The 25,124-nt window shown below is 31.3% G+C and overlaps 4 protein-coding genes and 1 long non-coding RNA gene across 11 annotated transcripts in view; 3 read left to right on the forward strand and 2 right to left on the reverse strand.

The window, feature by feature from the left end:
- The window catches only part of LOC132907479 (icarapin-like), a 54,748-nt gene extending 46,142 nt beyond the window's left edge, over positions 1–8,606 (forward strand). Inside the window, exons 3-4 of the mRNA XM_060960621.1 lie at positions 5,350–5,465; positions 7,090–8,606. Coding sequence (XP_060816604.1) covers positions 5,350–5,465; positions 7,090–7,389 — 416 coding nt within the window. The 3' untranslated portion in view covers positions 7,390–8,606. The remainder of the gene's footprint in view (positions 1–5,349; positions 5,466–7,089) is intronic.
- Positions 8,607–9,782: 1,176 nt separating this feature from the next.
- Positions 9,783–11,882, forward strand: LOC132907447 (syntaxin-5). Its single transcript, XM_060960571.1, has 5 exons — positions 9,783–10,074; positions 10,483–10,739; positions 10,803–10,994; positions 11,073–11,194; positions 11,436–11,882. Exons 1-5 carry the CDS (start codon positions 9,876–9,878, stop codon positions 11,593–11,595), a joined length of 930 nt encoding a protein of 309 aa, XP_060816554.1. The 5' UTR covers positions 9,783–9,875; the 3' UTR covers positions 11,596–11,882.
- An 80-nt stretch (positions 11,883–11,962) lies between these two features.
- On the reverse strand, positions 11,963–19,234 carry LOC132907334 (transport and Golgi organization protein 1). Of its 7 annotated transcripts, none has more exons than XM_060960338.1 (18): positions 18,935–19,233; positions 18,708–18,841; positions 16,653–18,432; positions 16,481–16,551; positions 16,259–16,396; positions 15,988–16,104; positions 15,845–15,922; positions 15,470–15,694; positions 15,367–15,387; positions 15,066–15,233; positions 14,777–14,999; positions 14,567–14,705; positions 14,382–14,471; positions 14,206–14,302; positions 13,992–14,115; positions 13,114–13,623; positions 12,909–12,978; positions 11,963–12,516 (listed from the first exon to the last, which is right to left on the reverse strand). In XM_060960338.1, the coding sequence occupies exons 1-17, from the start codon at positions 19,092–19,094 to the stop codon at positions 12,914–12,916; spliced, it is 4,140 nt and encodes a 1,379-aa protein (XP_060816321.1). In that variant the 5' UTR covers positions 19,095–19,233; the 3' UTR covers positions 11,963–12,516; positions 12,909–12,913. The 7 variants fall into 7 exon arrangements, with proteins under 7 accessions (XP_060816321.1, XP_060816330.1, XP_060816299.1 ...); XM_060960347.1 differs by having other exon boundaries at positions 16,259–16,381; positions 16,481–16,557; XM_060960316.1 differs by having other exon boundaries at positions 16,481–16,557; positions 18,935–19,232.
- A 1,020-nt stretch (positions 19,235–20,254) lies between these two features.
- LOC132907358 (uncharacterized) overlaps positions 20,255–25,124 on the forward strand; it is a 140,867-nt gene continuing 135,997 nt past the window's right edge. The window contains exons 1-2 of the mRNA XM_060960482.1: positions 20,255–20,381; positions 21,117–21,255. Of these exons, the coding sequence (XP_060816465.1) occupies positions 21,151–21,255 (105 nt within the window). The 5' untranslated portion in view covers positions 20,255–20,381; positions 21,117–21,150. The remainder of the gene's footprint in view (positions 20,382–21,116; positions 21,256–25,124) is intronic.
- LOC132907494 (uncharacterized) lies at positions 20,918–25,092 on the reverse strand. The gene is made up of 2 exons (XR_009658184.1): positions 24,685–25,092; positions 20,918–23,716 (listed from the first exon to the last, which is right to left on the reverse strand). It is a non-coding gene; the product is annotated as an uncharacterized LOC132907494 (long non-coding RNA).

Below are 25,124 nucleotides of genomic sequence, written 5' to 3' on the forward strand. Positions count from 1 at the left end.
CTCGAATAGCATCTTTTAGTTGCTCAATTGCGTTTGGTTCGCCAATGTACACTATACGTTTTTAAAAAACGCTGTGAGAAATCCGGTGTGGTTAACCCTTCATCCGCATACTGGGCCGTTATCGACCGCTATTTTTAGATAATTTTTCACATTCTTCATATTTTTGTTCAAATTTCGCTTTGCTTGAAAAGAACAAAAATCACATGTGATAAAAATGAAACTATCAACTAAACTATCAACCAAGTAAGAACTATCGGATGACACTCTGGAAACTTACAACGTAAAACGTAAAACAAAATGTAAAATAAAAGAAAAACATAAAAAGACTTGAACGACCCAGTATGCAGACGACGTCAGGTAAAATAAAATTGCAGATCGAGGGTTAAGTCAACTATCAAGATTACCAGATGATATCGCCAACGTAACTTGCGTAAGGTCGCCGTCATCGACGAATTACTTTGGCAAAAAGTTTCGACTCCGTCATTATTTTCCCGTGCATCCGTAAAACAATTGCTAAAGCGGAGCAAAATATGATGCATCGTTGCAGAATGGCGGAACTTTGAAATTAGTCAGTTATATATCACCTACCCTATATATGAGCATTGCATGTAGATTATTCAAATAAATTCAGTCGAATTAGTAAATCATTACGATTATGTAGGAAAGAGTTGTTTCCAAGTTTATGTAATTTTACGCGCATTTATATATTCACTTGCTCAAATTTTACATGTATTTTTCATGTTATCTCGTTCAACTTGAATGTGTCCTAAACCAATGTTTCGAACCTGAGCACGCTTCGGTTCAATCTGTTTAACCTTTATGAGCCCCGAGCTATTCAACCTGTTCGATATCTACGAGTCCCAAACCAATCTATTCGATTTCTATGTGTCCCAGGGTAACCTATTCTGCTTTTACAAGTCTCGAACCAATTCATTTGGCTTCTGTGCATTACAAGACAATCTATTCGATCCCTACAGTCTCGATCGATTTTTAACAAAATTTAACGTCCTTTTATCAAACTCTATCGTTTTTTCTATGCTTCTCGGATTCTGTAAAAGGCTCACGTATCTTACATTAAAATTGGAAATTTGAATTAATACACGTAACATTCGAAGGCATGCAGACTTATTTATTGTATGTATAAAAAATGTATATTGCGTGTTAAAGAGTTGAAGCAGATAAAAAGAGTTCATATAAACTTACGTTCGAAAATGCTTTCTTAATGAGTTAGAAACGTTCAAAGAATTCCGGGAAAGAGCTCTTAAGGCTCGTTGTACAGATTCATACAGACAGGCACAAGTGCGTTTACTACTATTTCTACGACAGCAGATATGTTCGAAAGAGTTCGACGAATGAAAGGAAGCCTGCGTTCTTGCAGAAGCAAGAAATTTCAGACACTTATTGTAACTGCCAAAACGATCGATAGAAATTTTCGAATGCTTGTAACTCTTCGATAAAACGTTTTCGAAGTAAATTTATATGAATTTTTCTTATCTACTTGATCTCATTACTAGCTTCTTTTCGAACACTCTGTATATCAAACATTTTCGTTCTTATACTTTGCCATACAACATACGATATATAAATCGCCAATAACTTCGATATTCTGCAGTTCTTGCTTATTTTTTTATAGCGTAAAATTTTAGTTTCATTATACTCGCTGTACGTTAAATGCTGTTAATCCATCGTAAATCTAGATCGGTCCTTACACATTTCTAATGATTCATATCGATTTTCACACTTGTACGGAGGATCTTATTTCTCATTATACCGCTGCAATATGACGTATAACATCATGCTTTACGATTTAGTGGTAGTCTTTGCCGAATTTCAACGACCTAGGGTTAATCTTTATTGCATTCTGCGAGTGCTTAATAATCTCTATCGGTTACACCAGTCCCTGATGATTTGTAACACCTGGTTGCTCCACCTGTCACGTGTTCTACATCATAGTTTACGAACTCGACGTCGTCTTTATTGTACCCTGCACATTCTGTCTGTCCTGCATTGCGTATCTCAAGTTTACGATTGTCGAGCTATGTAAGTCTCCTATAATTTGCGAGCCCATAGTCATGATTTAGAAATTACAGTAGGCAAGCATACATGATATTAATAGCTTCCACAGCAACTGCGATAGTTCATGTACTCGATACATTTTTTATTATGTTAAATTATGTTAATTACGCTGACGTGTAAATTATTTGAGAAATATTTCTCTTTAAAAATAAATCTTCCAATGCGCATGCACAAGCACTACTCTATAGTCTTGTCGTATCTTCGATTAGGCTACACTCTCGCTCGATTCTCCTCGTTGACCTAATTTATCTGCGATACCAAAAATATCAGTCTATAATTAATCGGTTTATTTATTACTATATTTAATTGAAAATATCTCTCTGCAACTTACTGCTTTATCTTGACTTTTCCGAGGAAATTTATACTGTAGACTTGTAGAATATTTCCAGCAAATAAGAACTGAAACTGTAGCTGCGAGAAAGCATAAAAGAAGAAATTTCTTGGTATTTGTAATAATCAACGTTTCGTGTCTCGATTTAACGAGGGAAAACAATAAAATATAACGCTCAAACGATGCGTCGAGAATTAATTTTTTAAGCCGAACTCCAGTTTATAACCGTCAAGCTTATGCTATATAATACTTTCTTTAAAAAGTCATTAATATATTTTCTATTTATCAAGCTGTGAAAGTTTACGTCAATTTGCTAGAAATTGTGCGTTTAACAGAATACTACCTGTCTCCATGGTTGCAGAGTTATTCTGCTACAATAGCTAATCTATAATCTTCGACACTGATATAATGATCGATCCATCATCTTCAATATTAGATACTGTAATAATCCATACAATGCTTCAATTCTCTGTCCTATACATATGTCCATATGCATGAATAAATCATAAACTACACATATAAATTATAACTTTAGCAAACAAACCGACATTCACGCAACCATTTAGAGCGACAACATCGCTCGAGCTGAACATCCTTAGGTCTGACATGAAAAAATCGTGTAATTCGCGACGTTTTACCATGTCATTCTCCTCGACTGATAAAGCGGTTAGGCGAGCAATTTTAATCGACGATGGTCTATGAGAGTCTATAGAAATAATTATAGTTTCTATTTTCTCATCTATCTACCGATTGGTAACCTAGTCTTAATGCGCGTGAACATGTACCTTCCTGAATAATGCTCGACGTTCTTAAGCCAACGTCATGCACGACTAGCCGTGAGGTTTTTTCAACTCGTTTGGTTAGACGCTCTAACAGGATTTGTATGAATAATGCAAGTTCGATTACGATGCTTTCTAAATCACTCTCGTGATTCGAACAATCGAAACGAGATATTTATGTGCTTTGTTAACGTTGGCGGACATTGCATTTCTGCATAAACAGTCGCGTGTTTCTTTTGTTAATTTCGCGGGAAGTAACACCAACAAATAATCGAGAATGAAAGAAGTTGTTTCTGTGTATTTCTATTATTTTGTGCATACATTTGTTTTTTCTTTCGAATTCATTAGAATTGCAAATATTATTGTTCGAGTACTGTAAGAACCAACTTTTATTTGTGACTATCTGTAAAGATAAATATCAGAATTCGAACGTGTAAGTACAATGATATTACCAGATGACGAAACAAATCATTTTATTACCACTTCCACATTTCTCCAAAAACAATGATAAGAACTAAATATTCAGTTTCTTCTATTTGTCAGATCTTCTATTTATTATCAATTGTTTCATATAACATGTTTTATATTCGTTTTCTATGCTTTTTCTGTTTATTCGTTAAACATCGTTTATTCGTTAAAATAGAGATCCGACACAGAGGTTGACATATTCCGGCAGCGGGAAACGGATTGATAAATTTATTCTTGGTTTTATATTCCTGATATAACCGGGTCAAGTTCAACGTGTGCTTATTGATCTGAAAGAGAAACATGTCGATGCAAGGTTGCGAAATGCTTATGTCCCAATTTTGGTATCGATATCTTTTAAATAACTGCGTAGAAACCTACGTGTCAAAAATTTCTAATTTAATAAACGCCAAATATCGTGAATACTATACTCGAATATTATTTATAATTCTATTTTATATCGTTTACACTGTTTATCGAACCTTAGCAGAAATTTGTTTTACTTATTAAACGTTACAACGAGTACTCTGTTTGAAATATTTTCGACATTTTTCCATTCTGTTCATTTGCGCATCTTTAAATTTCTTCGTAAATGCATAAAAATTCAGAGTATAATAATCACAAGTAATAAGCAGCTATCTCTTCAAATTTCAAGTACAATTAGAAAGTTTTATTCTAGAAACATCTAGAGCAAGAAATACTGCTTTAAGATATCAAATCGAACTTCTTAGCCTCCGAACTATTGAAAACTCACGTACCTATCATAAACTCGATTCAGCTAGCAGATCATAAAACTTTTCAAACTATTTCCCTCTATGGAACAAAAATTTATATCCACTATACTGTACTAATGTAGAATCTCTTATTAAATCTTTTTCGTTTTCACCTGAACGTTACGAGGATTATTCTCTTATATTTTACAGCTATATAAATATACTACAGTTGTGTGTAATAAAATATTACAGTAACATTAATGTCTAAACGTTGATACGCTAATAATACAAGAATAACATTGACAATCGTAATTGCTAAATCTCATAGAGTAGTTTTGTCGTTTGAGATGCTCTTTATCAAGTCGTTGAACCCTCTATCTGCAACATTACCTTTACTGCTTTGCTGCTTTACGTGCATACTGGGTCGTTTAAGCCCATGCAGTCTTCTTCAGACTTCTGTGTATTAAAAAATCCCCAAAAAGTCCCGAATATTATCCCAAGTTTCTAGAATATCATCCAATAGTTTTTATTGCTACCTATATGTTGCTTTATCTTTTTTTAAGTAAAGCAAAACCTAAACAAAGATACGAATAGAATGAGAAATTACTTTAAATTACTGGTCACTAACGACGCGATATACAACTCGTAAGTTAATCTCTGAATTACGACTTGGTTAGATAAATTTTCTTCGAAATGTCATCAATCGAGCAGTGATATTTAAAATTAATAATCGCGTCGACAAATTGCATATTGTACCATGATATACTACTAACAAATTCTCTTATGTAATAGATAATCTAAAAATCCATAACCTACTGACTTCATAAGCAAGTGCACCTTCTCATCATTAATTTACAATTAATTCCTGCATAGTAAAATTCGAATACTATTGCTAGTATATATTTATATATATTTTTTTCTTTTTTTTATGGATGATTTATTTACTCCCTGTCAGTTTAATAATCAATCTCAAATATGTTTTCAGCCCACATGAAGAGGATAAGAGATCAGATGGCTGGCATTTTGTCACGTATTCCCGGAGATGGGGTTGTGAATTGGAGCAAGATTCCTGAAGGAGCGAACACCACCTCCACCACCAAGGTCAGTCACGCGTAAATATTACGCTCATTTCCGATTTGCCTCTTTCAGCTAATCGATTCACGCGGCTGACAAAGTTCCTTCGGTTAGAACCCTTTGTTACTTTTGTATATCATAGTCTTTGTACAGTGAAAAGATACATTCCCGTTGAACGTATTCCAGAGAAATACGTATGTAATTCGGTTCATTGAAAATGGGAATCTTATTAGCATCAAATCGTACCGTCTTTGTGTCTATCAACGAGAACAATAACGGCAAGTATATTATAGTGATTTTTGTTGCATGTTGATGACATAACGTACGTTATATAAATTGTCCGTAAAATCCAAGGTGAAATAGTAAATATCATCAAATAAGAAACTAGGATTAATAGTAATTTCATTTTCTCTTATTTTACCTAGCTTTATCATCGCTCTCTGCTTTTCAACGATTCGTTTCTGATTTATTTAGGAAATTAATTATTCATTTAGGAAATGGTAACTTGTGTTCTTTTTATTCAAATACAAATACAATTCCGCAAAACTTTTTACGTATATATTGGATATTCTACCAAGATGAAAGACAAGTTTAATTACGTTTGTTATTAGATGTAAGTTTTAAAAATTGTTAACTGCTCTTATAAAGTACTTTGTCATTGGCCGTGTTTAATGATCCAACAGCAGAGACGAAAAAGTTAATGGAACATTAATCGAAATATCAAGAGTAATATCATTGCAGAAACTTAAGATGATCCCGTAATTGCCTTTAAATATTTCCACGAAACGATCCTCTTCTATAACGTTCAATTTAAAGTAAATACGTTAGAACAGCGCGGTAATCCCGCCTCCTGTCTCTTGTGAAAGATGAAATAATGAAACAAGAGTGTTCAACTTTAGCATTACTCAAATATAATTAATAGCGCTGCGTAAGAGTACGGCTTATGTACTTGCATATAACGTGTACGATTTGTCTGAATACGCGCAATACATTGTTCCAAGTTACGTAATAAATTGCACAACGTAATCTGCACATCAATGCTGATCAGGTTGCTACATTTCCTGGGATGAAATAACCGCCGTGCCACTTAGATCGGTACGCAGTCTTTAATTTTTATTGCGACGCATTCGCGGAAAGTGTAAATATTTAAAATTAAAATGACTGCGTGCTATGAAAATTGTTGATACAGATTGTAAAAAAATAGAAAGTTTGATACATAGACGAGTGTTCATAGAATATTGAATGTTAATATTTTAGACGTATCTTTCTTAAAGATTTTCTTAATTTGCTTAAAAAGGATAATCATACAATAGAAGAAAACGATTGTGTAAGAATTCGAAGAACGTTCATTTGTATTTTAAATCTATTTTTCAGCAAAAGCACCTTCGTCAAATAATGACGATAGTAAAATAGTAAATTACAAAAATGATCTTTTTTAATTTTGCGGAAATTCATTTAATACACAATGAACTAATAAGGAAAACTTTGATCATTCTCTAAAGAAAAGTAAAACGTATCATTGCATTGTTAACGTAGATATACGTATTACATTTCATCGCAAATCTTTAATTTTGTATATCCATATAAGTGTTTGAGATTAAATTGAAATTAAGTTTATTGTAAAATACAGAACACTATCATTTGCTTGTAGATCATCAACGGACACGTGTTGACCATTAACGAAACAACCTACACCGATGGTGACGACGAATACAGCACGCTGATCCGCGTCCGTGTTATTGACGTGAGGCCTCAGAACGAAACTCTCTTGCAGACCGAAAACGAGGCAGATGCCGAAGTTACCACCCTTCCTACAGTTACGGGTACTGGAGGGATCACTGCTACCGACACCAGCAAAGTAGATGGCACCACTTCCTCACGAAGCGTAGAAACCGTGGAAGAATTCGACAACGAAATACCGAAGAATCAAGTGGACACTCTAACTGCTTGAGACAATCAAGAAATAATCTAAAAGAATAGCGTCGGATTTATTGAATCCGAAAGATTCCATTATTTTTTATCAATTTTTACAAAAATTTAATAATTGGTTTATATATCGTATTATATATCTTATGTATACATATACCATCATTGAATGATTTGAGATTATTGTTCGCAATGTTTAAAACATATATTTATATAACGTCTTCCTGAATGCAGTGTATAATCAAAAATTTATGCAAGAAAATAATTTTCTTAACTTAGATCGATAATCCAGATTTCTATAGTGTCATTTTATGGTAAGTAACCGGAATGATGCGTGATCTCAAACTTTTAGATGGTGTCTGTATATTGCACTAATTATATGTTTACACAGTATAGTTATGTACTTAGGTACACTATACGTATATAACTTAATCAGTAAAATAGCAGTGATAAAATAAATATATAGTAAAAGAACATAAGATTTCCGTCCGCGACACTCTTTCGGATTCAACGACGACATTCGTATACGAGAAACTGTAAACCATCGCGATACAATAAAATGTTGACTATCGTAGAGTTATATAGATGATATACATATATGTTATATGTTCTTCTATAGCTATGTACATTATATATTTAAGAGAGTCACCTGTAACGAAGCTGATTGTTATGTATGCTTTCTCGAAGATGAACGCATAAACTAAACTATATTATAGTTACGTAAAGCAGTCCTATGAAATAGCAGCATTAGTAAGACTATATTACAGGTTGTACACCATCCATAATATTCGACAGTAAGACATTTTGAAAGAAAACGAAAACATCTTTTCTTCGAATTGTTGCTTAAATGAAAAGATACGAGTCAACAATACCCTTGTTTCTTCTGGATTCTCTTCCTTATCCTAGAAGTCAGGAAAATCTCCTCTTAGCAAGAATACATGCATGTAATAGAAATTTTATACGTGTATTCGTTTGTAATGATCAACCGTATTTTACTTATGCTAATAAATCCTTGAAAGAATATTTAAATATATTTACGTGTAAGTATACCGAGCGATTTAAAAATACAGAATAGCTGTTTTCTTATTCAGTCTTTGACTGGAGAGGGATCAAAATAAATGGGAACTATTTTTTTATGAGATCAGAAATGGTACAGTTTAAAATGTAACGAGTTGTTTCGTGCGAAGATAATTTTTTAATGAAAGTAAGTGTTAGCATAAAAAATAAATATTGTTGGCATAAGACTGGTATCTTTATTTCAATTGCCCTATGAAATTTTAGCAGACTTATATACTGCGATAAATAATTCTTTTTGATATCATGCGTGAAATAAAAACTGATATAAAAAGATATATAAAAAATGAAGTAAAAAAGCCTCGCATCAAAATTGTTATCCCATTATTTTCAACATTATCTATACGTAACTACAATACTAAATTAGTAGGAAGGGTTTCTTCTTATTTATCACACAATAATAAATAAAATATCATCATTAGAATGAATAAATGCAAATAAATAGTAATATATAACATATAAATACATAGTAAAAATATGCAGTTCGAAATAAATAACGAATATTTACTTTCCTTTCTTGAAAATTTTCAAATCGTATTAAATCAAATAAAGATAGATCTTTCGTGATGAACCATATAATTGAAATTATTTTGAAGATAGGAATAAAAATTGCAGTTTTCTTTTCCTTAAAAAAGAAATTCTCGTAATTTTGTAAAAATTGAACTAATTGAATTATTTAAAAAATCATACGTGTTAAATAGTTCGATAACGAATATGATGTAAAAATTTGAAATTGATGGGATAACTAAATCAAACAGCATGGTTTAAACAAACGCACTTAAAATTTTAAATTAACGATCTATCTCGTTAATGTACCTATATCTATTAATTCATAGTTGCTTCATATTTTTATTGCGTTCAACAAATTTCATTGTGTAAATAATAATAAGCTAACTAAAACGTATTACTAAGCATAAAGCTAATGCTAATATAAAATAGTACAGCATCACACTTAAAAAATATTCAATAATTTTTAGATTTGACAAATATTTAGAGCAATTCAAAGAATATTTCTATGATGCTTAAAGTTAATAGAATTTAGGTTTAAATCTCGTCTCTAACATCAAAATTAGTGATATTTATCCTAGTATCCCATTTTATCAAATGCGCTTCTTGACATCTGACGTTGTCAAGAATAAAAGAGGAAAAATCCCCATAGGAAACATAGCTCTGTAGTGTCACGATTAGAGGAATTCACGTTAGGTCGTGTAGCGTATAAAACTATTTTATTTAATACATGAACGTACAAAAATGGTTACGATACGCATTGCTAGTTCAGCCATTCTCTTTTAACTAGCTTCTCTATCCCTCTACAGATGGTGCTACAATCGTGCTGCCAACTCTTTAGACCAAATGCTACACTCCTAGAACGTCGCTGCACTGTCATGTGGACGTGTCGAAAACGAAGGAAAGTAAACGGATATTGCAGCCGCGACAATGTCGTCGCGCGACAGGACTAATGAATTTGTTAAAGCTGTTCGAACGATGGAAGTCAGAACCGTTGCTCGGACATCGGTTCTGCAAAATCCTCGTCGGGCACGTCAATTACACAGTTACTCGAATTTCATGATGAACGCTAAGAGCATTGGAAAAAATATAGCGAGCACATATGCTAAGTTAGAAAAACTTGCTCTAGGTAAGATTACAAAAAAGTCTACCTAATGCTAGATTCTTGTTAAATTTAATATAAAATGTTTATAACATACTGTGACATAAAGATGTAAGGTAAGGAACTGTACCATATAATTAACATACTACATACATTTTTATAATGTAGATGAAGTTCCATCTTTATTAATTAATTATATCAATTGATTATTTGATTGAAATAATGTTTTTACACTTGATTCACAAACATCTTTTACATTGAATTCCTCTATATTTTTATTCATTGAGCTAAATCTTAGTCTTTGATAAAAAGATAATGATGTGTGTTATATACATGTAAATAACATTCTATATATATCAAATTTAAGTATATCGAGCATACAGTTAAGTATAGACATGTTGATAGAAGTAACACTTATTAAATCAATTGTTTCAGTGGCAAAAAGGAAGTCTATATTCAATGACAGACAAATGGAAATTGAAGAATTAACAAACATGATAAAAACAGATTTAAAAAGTTTGAATCATCAAATAGGAAAACTACAAGAACTTAGTAAAAAGCAACGGGAAAAATATGGTGCATCTCAAAGTCATCACATGGCTTCACATTCATCTTCAATTGTTATGGCCTTACAATCAAAACTAGCAAACATGTCAAATCATTTTAAAAGTGTTCTTGAAGTGAGATCAGAGGTATGTAAGAGGAGGAAAACAAAGAAATGTAGAATTAAGTAATAATTCTGTTAATATATACAGAATATGAGAGAAGAACAAAGTAGAAGACAACAATTTACTCAAGGAACTGTATCCACCATGTTACCTCCAAGTGTAACTGGAAAACAAGGTTCATTGTTGTTACAAGAAGAAAATTCTCCTTCTTCTGTGGCTATTGATCTGGAGCCAGCAATGGGGCAACTAGTAATGCAACGTGCGATACAAGATGACACTGTAAGCTGCATAATATATATGACAAAATGATAAGAAACTAATATGTCTGAAAAAAATTAATCAATGTTTGATTGTAAGGATGCTTACCTTCAATCAAGAGCAGAAACAATGCAAAACATAGAATCAACTATAGTTGAACTTGGAGGAATTTTCCAACAATTAGCACACATGGTTAAAGAACAAGAAGAAATGGTAGAAAGGTAACAATATTTTAGATATATGTATGTGTTAATATGTTTCATATCCTATTCTATTAATAGTTAACAAATTAAGTGCTAAGAGTCCAGCACAAATGTTGCATTCTTTTTTAAATATCTGTTACATTTTAATTTTTAAGCTAATTGTAATTATTACTTCTTTTTGGATATGGAATATGTTAATAAGATTTTTGTATTTACAATTATTTATTAGAGTTATTGTAAATTTTGAATAAACTTTCAGGATAGATAGCAATATAGAAGATACAGAATTAAATGTAGAAGCTGCACATGCAGAAATTTTAAGATATTTCCAATCCATAACTAATAACAGGTGGTTAATGATAAAGATCTTCGCGGTTCTTATATTTTTCTTTATATTTTTTGTAGTATTTTTGGCATAAAATAATTGTTACATTATTATTATGCATATTTCTTTATGTAACTGTGTAGTTGACCATATCCATTACTTGTAATATAAGATGATCGAAGGACAAGCCGAATTTTTATAAAATTACGACTCATTAGCTATAGAGTTATGATATAATCATTGCATTCCTCGACCTCTTTGTTGAATTGTGAATACTGTAAGTATTAATTATTAAATGATCCAGCAATGTAGACAAACAGCTACATTGTTGTTTATGAAATGTAAAAAGGAAACTGTGGATAATAAATGTATAATTTTGAATGCTTGACAATTTCTGACAGATATACATATGTATATACACGAATAGTAAATGGAAATCATAAAAATTATAAGATGTAACGTAATAATAAATTACAATTTATTTCAATTTTTTAAAACCTTATATAACAATTGTATTTAATCTAAATTCATATTACAATTTATTTCCTGGTTGAGAGATTTATGAAGATAGTAAATTTTTTAGACTTGAACAAAGATTTATATATAACTATATAAAGAAACATTTTTACAATTCATTCTATACTTCGATACATCCCTAAAGAATAATTAAATATATATATACAATTTGTTTCTTTCCCCTTTTTGATATAACAGTGATGGCTAATAGATGTATTTCTCATAGCAAATTAATATGTGTTTATTACATTTGACAAATATCATATCAAAATGCATAATTTACTATTTCACAAAGTAGTAAATGCTGGTTGGTCTATTAGCGTTAATATATCCTGCATCACTGTTATTCGTTTATTGAAATATTTTTATATTTAAATGTCTCACAATATAATGACAAGTTTAACGCGTATACGAAGATATTTTATAACAAAATAAAAGACTCAAACTTTGCTGTTATGATGTGATTTATCTAGTGATTCTCCCGAAGAATGTAAGGAACCTGAAAAAAAATAAACAACTGTAAATAACATGTTATATCTGCTACTAATTCGTTCTAATTGTTGACATAGAAAGAAGAATATGAGAAGTACAAATCATGAATAAAAATATAGAAAGAAAAAGGTATTGCTACTTGAAAGTAAGTGTAATTATTAAGATATCAAAATCAAATCACAAATCCATGTCCAACAAAGTAAATTATATTTTAACAATAATATCATAATACAATGTCATTAAGAAAATAATGAAACTACTATATAAAAGATCTATTTAACACATATAATAACGAAAGGAAAGAAATTTGTAATTTAATTTTTACACTTATTTCGATATTTGACACATATTTTGCATCGGCGGAGCAAAACAAAATCAATCTCGTTCAACTTGACATACTGCATTTATTTGCAATTATTTCCTTCCATAGTACTCCAAAATTGTCTCACTTTAGAGAATCGCTTGCGTCCTTGCATGCACAACAAAAAAGAAGAGAAAAAAATAATAATGAGAACAAACGGAAAAACTCATTTCAATGAAAGTGAAATCGACCATTAATGAGGGTGCCGGGTTCTTGCGGTTGCTTGTCATCTTATACACAAACCTTTGTGATTTCGAACTCGTTCTCGTTGTGCTGGATGAAAACCAGAACTGCGTGGAGGCGGCAGTGATTCTTCCCCCCACGAATGCGGCGTTCCAAGGGGTGGTGGTAATATCGAACCAGGAGGAGGTGGAGGAGGTGGATGAATGTCACTAGTAAACGGAGGAGGTGGGGGTGATCTATGATTAAAAGGCGGAAGTAAGTGTGGAGACATTGGTGGTGGGGAACCTGCGTTGTCGTACCTATTAGGAGCAGGTGGATGCAGAGGCATAGGCGGAGGTGAAGATAACCGACCACCAAGCGGTGGTGGTCGTTGACTAACTTCGTATGGTGGTACTCCGGATGTATTTGGTAACGGAGGTGGTAAGTACGGAGGAAACAATGAATGTAAATAGGAAGGTGGTGGTGGCGGTGGAACACTCGAAGAACCAGAAAACATTATGGGGGAGCTGGATGATTCTGCTCCTATGAATAATGGAGGCGACGTTGTCGTCTCGCCGTTTGCTTCTAGTCCTGTTTGAAAATTACGTTAAAAAAATACAATTTTCTACATTAAGGCACTCTGTAGTACCATATCACCAATGGTAAATGGGCCAAAGTACTTTTGGTAAGTCTAATTATAACTTCATATATTTCGATGATTAAATGTATTCAATAATTAAGGCAACAAATGTCTGTGTCTACAACTTCTACTAATGCTAAATAGAAAATTTATACCAATTTATCGCATTAGATTAGCAACAATAATCTATCAAGTATACATTTTAAAATACTATTTCCTCTCAAAATTAAAATAATATTTACTACTTAAAGCAATTACAACATTGAAACGAAATAGGTAAACATAAAATAGAAAAGGAACTTCTTTTCATTATACTTACGATGTAATTTCGCTTCGGGATCTATATCGTTAATATTTTTTTCTATTAGTGTAAGGCGATTACGCAATTGACCTGCTTCAACCTTGGATTCCTCTAAACGACGTTCAACTTGACGAGCTATGACCTTAATATAAAATTTAATCAAAATATTACAACAAATTTCACAACATAGTAAGTTAAGATAATCAAGTCAAAATAATCAAAACATTCATACCCATTGCTCATGTGCTTTTGTTTCAAGAACAGAAATTTGATTCTTGTATTCTCTTTCTTGGTCTAATATTTCACGTTTTAACACTTCTATTTGTTGCCTAAATGCAGTTTAAAAATTCAATATTATAATAACCATAGAACGAGTTTTCAGACTTAGTTTAAACGATAAACACTCACTTATAGTTTTGTATTTCATTTTGCATCGTTTGTATTCGTTCTACAGTGGATACAACCTCACCTTGCTGTTGTAACCAAATAGCTTCTTCCCTAATGATAATGCATATGAATAATTGATATTTTTAATATAAATATTAATTAAAGAGAAAAATAATTTTATATTAATTTAGATAAACATGTAATACTTTTGGCGATGTGCTTCTTTCTCCTCGAAAAAATTTGTCAACACCTCAAGTCGTGTTTCTGCATCTTTCTTTTCTTTTTCCGCTACTTTGCATTGTTCGCCTAAAGTTGCTACCTCCTCTTTAACGAACTTCACATGTTCTATAATTCAAAAATTTATATATAGTATATTCCACCAACTATGTGATTTTAAATAATATTTCAAGATATACCTTCTAATAAATTGTGAGCTCCTTCAATTTCAGCCAATCGTATTTTTAATTCGTTTCTTTCTTCAAGCAATGCTGTTGCTTCAACTTTAATACGAGATACATCATACAACTTGTCCAAATCCAAGTTGTTAGAATTCAATCGATTAACAACATCTACAAGGTCGTTTGCTTCTACTTCTTTAGCTTTCAACGCCTTCTGTAAGGTTGTCTTTTCAGTAGAAATCTACAAAAATAAATATACATAAAACACCTTACATGACCTTTGATCTCATATTTGTTTAACACTTACTTCCTTGATTTCCATTTCTAATTGTTGCACCTTATCACTTAATGTTTTTTCGATATTATTCTTGCTGTTTACTTCTTGTTTTAAATTTTCCGTAAGCCTGACTAGTTCAACCTCAAGCTCTTCATATTTCTTCTTAACAAATACAAGTTCTGCTGATATAGATTCGTTCTGTAAAATATTTAGTATTGAAGATTACATATATGCATAGAATAAAATACATTATACGAGGCATGTATTCCAATAAATTATAATGGTATCCTTGATAATATACGAACGTTACGAAATGCTTATGATTACGAACCTCAAGTTTATGAAATTCAAACTGTAATAAATATGTAGAACATGCAATTAAATACATACTTCTGTTTATAAAAATATCTATCACCTAATTTAAATATACACACCTCTTGAGTTTTAAGATTCACAGCATTCGTTAAAGATTCGTTTGCAGCTTGTTGAGCATTCAACCTAGTTTGTAGATCTTCTACTGACTGCGCTAACGGATTAACTTCATTATTTGCCGAGAGAACTTCTCGTAACATTTTTTCTAATTCTAACCCTGCTTCAGTAGCACTTTCTAGGTCTTTTTCCAACATGGCTACTTGATCTTCTAGTTCTGTTTTCGCATTCTATTATAAATATTACATTGTTGTTGTTGTTGTTATTATTATTATTATTATTATTATTATTATTATTATTATTATTATATATAATAATATATAATATTATATAATAATATATATATATCATATTTAAATGCAAATATTACAAAATATTACCTGTGAGACTTCTAAATCAGCCCTTAAAGAAAGCACCATTTCGTCAGAACCGAATGATTCATCTTCCATGCGACTCAACTACAATATGTTTTATGATAATATAAATTCACTAAAAAAAGAATATGAATATATAATTGTGGTACCTTTTCCTTCGTTGCTTTTAAATTTTCGTTTACCATTGTACATTCTGCTTCTGAAATAAGTAAATCTTTTTCAAGTTTGTTGATTCTAACTATCAGTTGTCTATCACTCCTCATATTCTATAAACATAAAATTATTAAAATTATATATGCATGTTTCCCTTGTTCATATACATTTTTGCTCATACAATTTTAAATAATTTTTTAATACTAATACTAGAATAGTGAAATATTTCTACATATAGCATATACTTCAAAAGTATTTACTTAATACCTCAATGCAGTAGTATCCTAAAGAAAATATAAGCGTTGCAGCGGCAGTGACACTTAGATACATTAATGCCAACCAATAATTGCTTTCAATTTGTATCCCACTCATTAGAGCATTTTCACTGTCCTGAGAAGGTTGTTCCTATAACAATTAACTAAATAATAAATAACACACAAAAGACTTACAATTTATAATAGTAATATTTCTAAGATAATTATGACTTACATGATGTGGAAAATTATTTTGATTGTCTGTTGAAGGACATCCAATATTATCGGCTGTACAAACATCTGGAACTGAAGCTGAAAAGTATTAACGCATTAATTAGAATTATATATGAATGCTAATAATAGTACATAATAATATACACAAGAATAAAATAATTTTTATATTGTACCTTGTACTTCACGGAAAATATTCTCAGATGTTTCTTCTATTATAGGCAAAGCATCCTCATTATCTGTATTATATTGGATATCTGTTATTTCTTCTACAGAAACAGTATCTTCAATATTTGAATTAGATTTACTATCTAATATAGTTCCTTCCTCTGTTTCAATATCTAAATCAAACTGAATATCTTTAGTTTCAATATTATGAGTAGGTAACGTTACTAGTACTTCGTCGTTTACATTTGATTCAATAAATGAAAATGGTTTATATTCGCTAGTATCATGTTCATTTAAATCTTCAATACTTTTGCTTTCTTCTTCTTTTTTTGAATCATCTGGCTCTGTTTCTATTTGCATAACACTTCCTAAATATCGGGTATCTTTTATATGAGGTATGATGTTTTCTAATAATGGGATATTTTTTATATCAACTTTATCAAAATTTTCTTCATTTTGTACATCTGATTTAGTATCACTAGTTGTAACTATTGTAACATTTTGTGAAGGCTGGATATCTTTAGCTTCAATTTGATCAGAATTCTCTGCATTTTGTACATCTGATTTAGCGTCACTAGTTGTAACTATTGTAACATTTTGTGAAGCCTGGATATCTTTAGTTTCAATTTGATCAGAATTTTCTGCATTTTGTATATCTGATTTAATGTTACTAAGTGAAAATAATTCAATGTTTGCTGAGGAGTTGACTTCTTCTTTTTCAACTTCACCAGAATTTTCTGTATTTCGTATACCCAATTCAGTCTCATTAACCAAAATCATCTCAGCACTTGAAGTGTGGATATTTTCTGTTTCAACTTTATCAGAATTTTCTGCATTTTGTGTATCTGATCTAGCATCACTAGTTGTAACTATTGTAATATTCTGTGAAGATTGGATATCTTTTGTCTGTATTTGATCAAAACTTTCTGCATTTTGTATATCTAATTGAGTTTTATTGGTTGTATCTATCATAACATTTTGTAAAGGTTGAATATCTACTTTCTCAATTTGATCAATATTTCTTATATTTTGTACATCTGGCGTAGTGTTATTATTTTCATCTGCTTCACTGGGACTGACATTACCTTCTTTATTTAATTCAAGTGCTTTTTCTCCTTCAATAGTTATCAATGTTTCTTTAGGACCATCAGATGTAGATGTTTGTGGACTATTGATATCAATGACTTTATCTAAAAATTGATCACCTTCCACATTCGCGACTGACTTATTTTCTACATTCTCTATTGTATATTCTATTTTATCAGAGGTTATGCTTATATTCAATGGTGAACTTTGTATACCAGATATTTCTGGTAAATCTAATATTTTTTCTGAACTTGCCACAAAGTCTTTAAAATTGACTTCAGCAGAAATGGTATGCTCCTTGCTCTCTAGATTATTATTTAAGATTTCATCAACTGCATCTTGTTCATTTGGCACTACTGTTGTTTGAATAACTTCTTTTATAAAAGTTGGTTCAGAAGGCTTATTGATATCTAAGTGGACTGTAGTTCCATCTATAATCTCATAAGATGGATTTATACCATTTGCACTCTGTGGCAGTTCTTCCAAGGACTTTAAATCCAAATTATCAATTTGTTCATTTGAAGCTTTAATATCCTCCTTGTCAAACACTGATTTATTTTTATTTTTCTTTGATTGAAGTTTCTCATTAGATGAAACATTACTAAATAGTGGATCAATTGATACTTCATGTTCTAAATTTTTATGTAGAATTTTATATTCCTTTAAAAATGTTTTTGGTATATATCCATGTCTACCATTTATCTAAAATTAATAAAATCTTTCGAATTATTTGTATAAATATAATAACTACCACAGGAAAAGTAAAATAAAAGATTATACAATCAGAAAAAGCATAATATAATCTTTAGATTTTTATATTGTTCTTAGTATTTAATTTGGCCAGATTTCAGATTATACATTTAATTTTTTTAATTCCTACATTTGTTTTAATACCAGATAATTTTACATATCAACACGAACAATAAGAACCGGAAAACCTAAAATTAGATAGAAAAATAGAAATTGATAAAATTTACCTCTACACCCCACAAGTCATTTCTCTTCCCTGCTTCTTTACTATAAACTGTGACTTTTTCATTAATGTTGCACGACAATAATCCCACCTCGTTTGGGGTATATCTGATAGTCGTTCTAGCTAGTGAAACAGGCTCTATAGAAAATACATCATTAAATAATTTACACGAAATAAAAAAAAAGAATTTAAATTAGACACGTATTGAGGATAAAGTATGGCTTCAATTACCGGAACAGTCAGGATCATAACATAATCGTTTGTCTGATAAAACTGAGAAACACTGTGGTATTGCGCTAAATATTATTGCAATAACTAGAAATAATACATTAATAAACAAATTCCTTCCCGTCATATTTGTACTACTGCAGTTCCACATCACTACTAACATATAATGATACAGCCTTGGACGCACATTTTATCCGTGAAGTACTCTGTAATAAGATGGTTCGTTGAAAGGAATATTTAATATTGGCTCGAGACGAACATTGACTATACTTCACAGGATTGGTAATTGAATCTACACAAAATACAGAAAGTACGGGTTCATTTTCATATATATTTATCTATTTTCAAATCTTAAATATATATATATACATATATATGTGGATTTAGGTTATAGAAAATATTATATTTAACAAGCATTTAAATAATAAATGGTACTATTGGATACGTATGTATTAAGAACAAAGGGTGCCAACTGAAACAAAATCATAAAGATTTCTAACGCACGTATTACTATACCCGCATTGAATTCAGAAATTCAAAATGCACATGCGCAATATAAAAAGTCGAAGATAATATTCAACGTGCATTTATAACATTTGACATTTCAATTTTGGAGTCAGTATATCTAATCTCTCTTTTTATGAGATTCAGATTTCATTAATCATATAAAAACAACATAAATATTGTTAACTCCAAACCACTAGTTTCAAACAATACTACTCTTTAATATTAGTCGTATTAGAAGAAACAAAATTGAGTTGAAATGTAAATATTATACCAGATTATACTAGAAGAAATACAATGAAATAGTAACTCATAGGTATAGGTTGTAGCTATTTAAAACTGTTTTTTTCTGTAAAGAGTTATCCCCCAGAGCTTTACAAGTGCTACACCAGGCGGCCAAATGCTGCAAAAGAAAGGGATTTACTCTAGCTCTACTATCGACGAAATACCTCATCTGCGGTTCCACTCTAGCATAAAAAGCATGTACGCGCCAAGTATTAAATCAAATGATAACCATTTAATTACCAAAGTTAGATCATGTAGTAATCTTACTTTATACCCAGCCGGTAATATCGCATGTGGTATAAAAATGTTAAAAAATTTAGAACAAAAAAACTAAGTCGGATAAGAAAAAGCACCACATCTCAGATCTATTCTATGTTTCGTATGTAGTTATGGTATCTATTTGTATGAAAATTTGTTGGGTCAAGGTCAGATTATACTAGGTTAGTATTTTTCACCATGTGCATATTCGTTATCAATGCTAATTATTGCTAATACATCAAACTTAATGTGCAATTTAATATATAATTTACTACTTGTATTCGTTAAAGCAAAACAATAAATCAAGTTCGTCTTTGATCTAATCGTCGTAAAGCACAATTTACAGTATGTATCGAGGCCAAGGTGATCAAGTCTTGACAAACAAAATATCGACATAAGATCAGTAAGTGCATAACATGCCCACGTGTGAAAAGGATAATATCAAAATAAGCTGGAATGCTTCATTTGGACAAGTTATTTCATAGTTTTTGTTTGAAGTTGGTATTAGCAAATTAATTTGAAAAATTTTGGCGGCAAAAGTGTGGTAACGAACATGTTCATCATAGTTACACGGGACTCACTTTCGTCAAATACAATCGACATTTAAATTTAAAAAATCGTTGGTATGTATCGCGTTAAATATTCAAAACAATTGTTCAATTTTATATTTTTCGTATGTTTGTCATATAAAAGATATTCAAAATATATATCACGAAATATTTTGAATATTAATTATCATTCATAGTGATAATCTCAAATGTTTTGTATATTACAGATATGTTTTTAACCACTTTCTAAGTTGTTACAATTGAATCAATATATTTTTATTTAAAAAGCATATTATCGGATATCACTCATAATTGCTATATACAATGTACGTATTGAACTATCTATGGTTCATAATTATGGGATTTCTATGGTTAAAACTAAAAGTGAAAGTGAGGTTATGATCTTATCGAACGTGTTTATTTACCACGATCAAGAACATCATACAGTTCGACGGACGTGTAAATTGCATGTTTGACTAAATGAATAAATTTGTCTAAAAAATATTTAAATATTTAGTGGAATTGATATTACATATGTAATATGTCTTTTTTTTACTCAGTCATGTGATTCATATATTTTTAATTTAAAGAAAACGGGTGAGAATCAGTGAAGCATCTACCATTATGGTGGAATTATCGAAACTTGCTTTGGATATTGCAGTTCCTCCGAAAGTTCTCGCACGTCGTGGCGGAGTTACTATTTCAGAAGATATCGTGACATTCCTTCATGTAAGTCAATTTTTTTTTCGACTTTTTATCCTGTTTTTATATCTTTAATTGATGAATAAACATGTCATTTATAACATAACTGTTAATACACCAGACACAAAAATCTACTTTCAAATCAGTGATTTATTGAGATAAAATCATGAGTAGGTTCATATTTACATTTTATGATGTAAATATAAATTATATTATATTATAAATCTTTATTATAGAAAACGAAATATGACAAATACTACTATTAATTATAGAATTTACGTCCCCAAAATTAATTTCATCACGTTGTTTGATTTCGTAGCAAAATTCCACTGAAATGATATCTTTATTAAGAGAAGTAAAAATTAAAGTACGTAAAGATAATGAAATTGTCAGTACTATAGAAGACAAAATACATGACAAGAACACGTAACGTTTCTTATGTGATCGATTCATAAAGTTCGTAAGTAACTAAATATTTATGTAGAATGTAACGTCAAATATAATTTATGATAAAAGAAGTCCCGTTTCATAGTCTTTGTATTATGCACACTGAATAATGTTCGCGATACGTCTGGCTCCAAAGGAACGTTTCTATTGAACGTATACGATCTATCATGTGCATAAACATTAGGTAATCCTCGTGTTAAAATTAACTCGGTTCATTTGTCGATGGATAACTGGAATAGCAACAACAATTTAAAACAATCTCAAGAGTTAAAAGTTATATCTTTCATTAAATATGAAGACGGAAATTAAATCTAATTTCAAGTTTCCTTTTCCCTCTTATAATAATTGGATCGCAGATATTTAATGGAAATTCATATTTTTATGACCATGTAATTAGAAGACTACAGAATTTGTTTAAACATTACAAAACGAAGGATTATTTATATATTACTCTGAATATTAGGTCAATATTATAAACGCGATCTTAGAATCATAATCGTTAAAAAGATTTTGATGTGATATATAATATAACGGGCATTAAATAAATATTATTTCCTTTGAATTTTGTAAATTAGATTCTCGGTAATTCTGTCATTAATTGTCATATTCTTGCAGATAGTAAGATTCCGATTATTTCGATTCCCAAGTAATAATAATATTACTACTAATATTAAAATCAACCGCGGTTCAACACAAATATACTTAATACTGATTGAATCTAATAAAATTAAAAGTGCTTTTTTCTTTCAAATTAATTCTCTATGCTCGATAAATATTTCGAACCCAAACTCTGAAGAATTCTGAGAACTATTGCGAGAACGCTATATAATCTTCTGGGACATTATTTCTGGCGTGCGAAATTTTTCAATAAGAATGCCGCGAACTTAAACTCAGGATGCCTCTTAAATTTATTGGAAGAGTACTTTGCAAATGGGAAAAACTAAAACCAACGATACTTGAGACGATGCGGTCTAATATATAAAATAGCAGATGTTCAAATCTGAGAATAATTTCATACAATAATCGCTTGTTTACTATCTATTGTCAAATGTTTGTTGCACACAATGTAGACAACGTACGATATTTATTAGGATAAAAGGTGTTAAAGGATAAAAGAAAGAATGTGATGATCGAAGGGATAAGCTGTAATAACGGGAACGGCAACAAGCTTCCTTTCATATGGGAGAGGAGGTGCGCTTCAGGTGCGTGAAGTTAGGATCGATATTGCAAGCGACTCCCTGGGCCATGACATGCCCCTGCGGCAGCCATCGGCTGCACGCGATCGTGCTAAAATTAAATGATGAAATTCATTCCTCCTTTTTTCCCCCCAACCCTTCCTATTCACTCATTTTATTTTTCGTCTCATTAACCCTCATCTTTTTCTTGCTTTTCTTTCTTGTTCTCTTTATATTTATTTCCCCCATTCACTCTGCTATTCTTTTTACTTACCATCTCTTTTCACACATTATATTTATGGCTTTGTTTCTCTTTCGCTTTGCCATCTCCTTTATTTCCGTTCACTTTGGTCTTTCAGCATCCCTACGTTTCTTTCTTCTTCTTTTCGCTCTATTGTCTCACTTCATATCCTTGTTGTTTACTGATCTTTATATCTTCCATTTTGTCATTGCTTTTATGCTTCTTTTATTTTAATTTCTACCTTCGTTGATCTCTTTCGCATTCATTTTTTTAACGTTTCATATTTTTTTCGTCATATCTTCCACTGCTATTCCGTCTATTCTTTTATTTTCCATTGTTTTTTGTTTTTCTAAATTTTTCTGTTTATTAGATTTTTATTTATTTTATGTATTATATAGATCTTATTTATTTCCTCTTTGCTTTTTTTTTTTAGCGGAAACACATTTTCTTCATCCTCCTTCTTTGATTTTTACGTCATCTAGCTTTCTTTTTCGCCATCATTTGAATTACTCCCTTTTACAGTGTTTCGTCATCTGTGTCACGAAGCACGCGTGACGTCTTATCAGTGACGTAACACGGACCGTATTATTCAGGAAGTAGTGTGCGTCATCGTCCTTGAGGTGATCTGTAATGCAAACGGCCAGGGAATTACGTTTACAAGTGGTGCACGCATCCCCTAACCTCGCTTGTTCATACATAATCAGCTTTTATCGTACAGATTTTAGTTAAAAATAACGCGTAACAAACATCTAGCTATTCTACTAAATGACAGATCTTTAGTAGTGACTGACTTTTTTGAGTATTTAAACAAAATGGAAATATATGAAAGAAATCAGTTACATTTAGTAGATAAGAATAAAAAAATGGAATTTAACTTTTGCGAAAGCATTATAATATTCATAGTATAGAACATTATGTGTAATATTTATAAACGCGCGTGCGTTTGATATTTTACTGACAACACTGACGATTCCTTCAGGTCAAATCAATTAACCCTGCGAAAATGCATCAGTTGCACGCGATACTGCTAAATTTAAACTAGGCAGCTTCTTGCCACCTGCACGTACATTTCTGCGTGACGTACGCTAAAGTCAACTTCATAAATGCAATCATTACGGAAAACGCAATTCAGTTCTATGAAGGATGCGACGATATATAACGTATCCTAAAGTGTATAGGCACAAACATAAACGTATTTTATTGTTGTTTACTTCCCGGAATAAGGACTATATCTATTATTATTCCTTCCATCGAATTGCGACTACTTTTGCAACTATAAAAATGGAGTTCTGCTCGCTAAACATCGGTCGATTAATCCTATCATAATCCTCGAATTTTTATATTTCAATCTAGCACTCATTTTAGAAGAAAAAAAGAATTTACAATGTTTTAAGATGTTTAACATACAATTGAAACGGAAAATCTTTCATATTTCTTCCAAACTGTGAAGAAATATTTTAACATTAGAAAAATATAATTTGGTAGAAAATAACTGAATGGGCGTAGCAGGGTTGAACGTTCATCGACCACCGAATTAAATGTTACAATTGTCAGACAAAAAATGACATAATCGACGAGTAATCACAGTCATACCAATCTCAACACCGTTAGTAGTAATGAACACTGAAAAATATGTGGAGCACATATGCCCATATGTTTATATTATATATACGGTGTGCGTTAGAGAGTAGAAAATGTCAGACGATTTATCTCTCGAAGAGAAGCTATCGAGGAAGAAAATTGTCAATTGTCAAACGTAAAACGTCGCTCCGTATCGACTATATGCGGCACCGCGACCCGATTCTTAGGCAGCCCTGTCTTCGGTGAACCTCGCACGCGCTCGTGAGTGTTCGGGTACTTCTAGGTGAGTGTCTTCTTCGGCTCGAGTCTCATTGATCTCTCGGATGCGGTTGCGCGCAATGGTCGGCAGACGGCGGTGGTACTCCCGTCGACCAATCAGCTGTCGTGATTCCCTAGCTACGCTCGAGTCTCGTGGTCCTTCGGGCTAGCCGGTCGCCTCTTGTTTTCCATCG

Source organism: Bombus pascuorum, chromosome 1, assembly GCF_905332965.1.
Source record: "Bombus pascuorum chromosome 1, iyBomPasc1.1, whole genome shotgun sequence".
Taxonomy (NCBI): Eukaryota; Metazoa; Arthropoda; class Insecta; order Hymenoptera; family Apidae; genus Bombus; species Bombus pascuorum.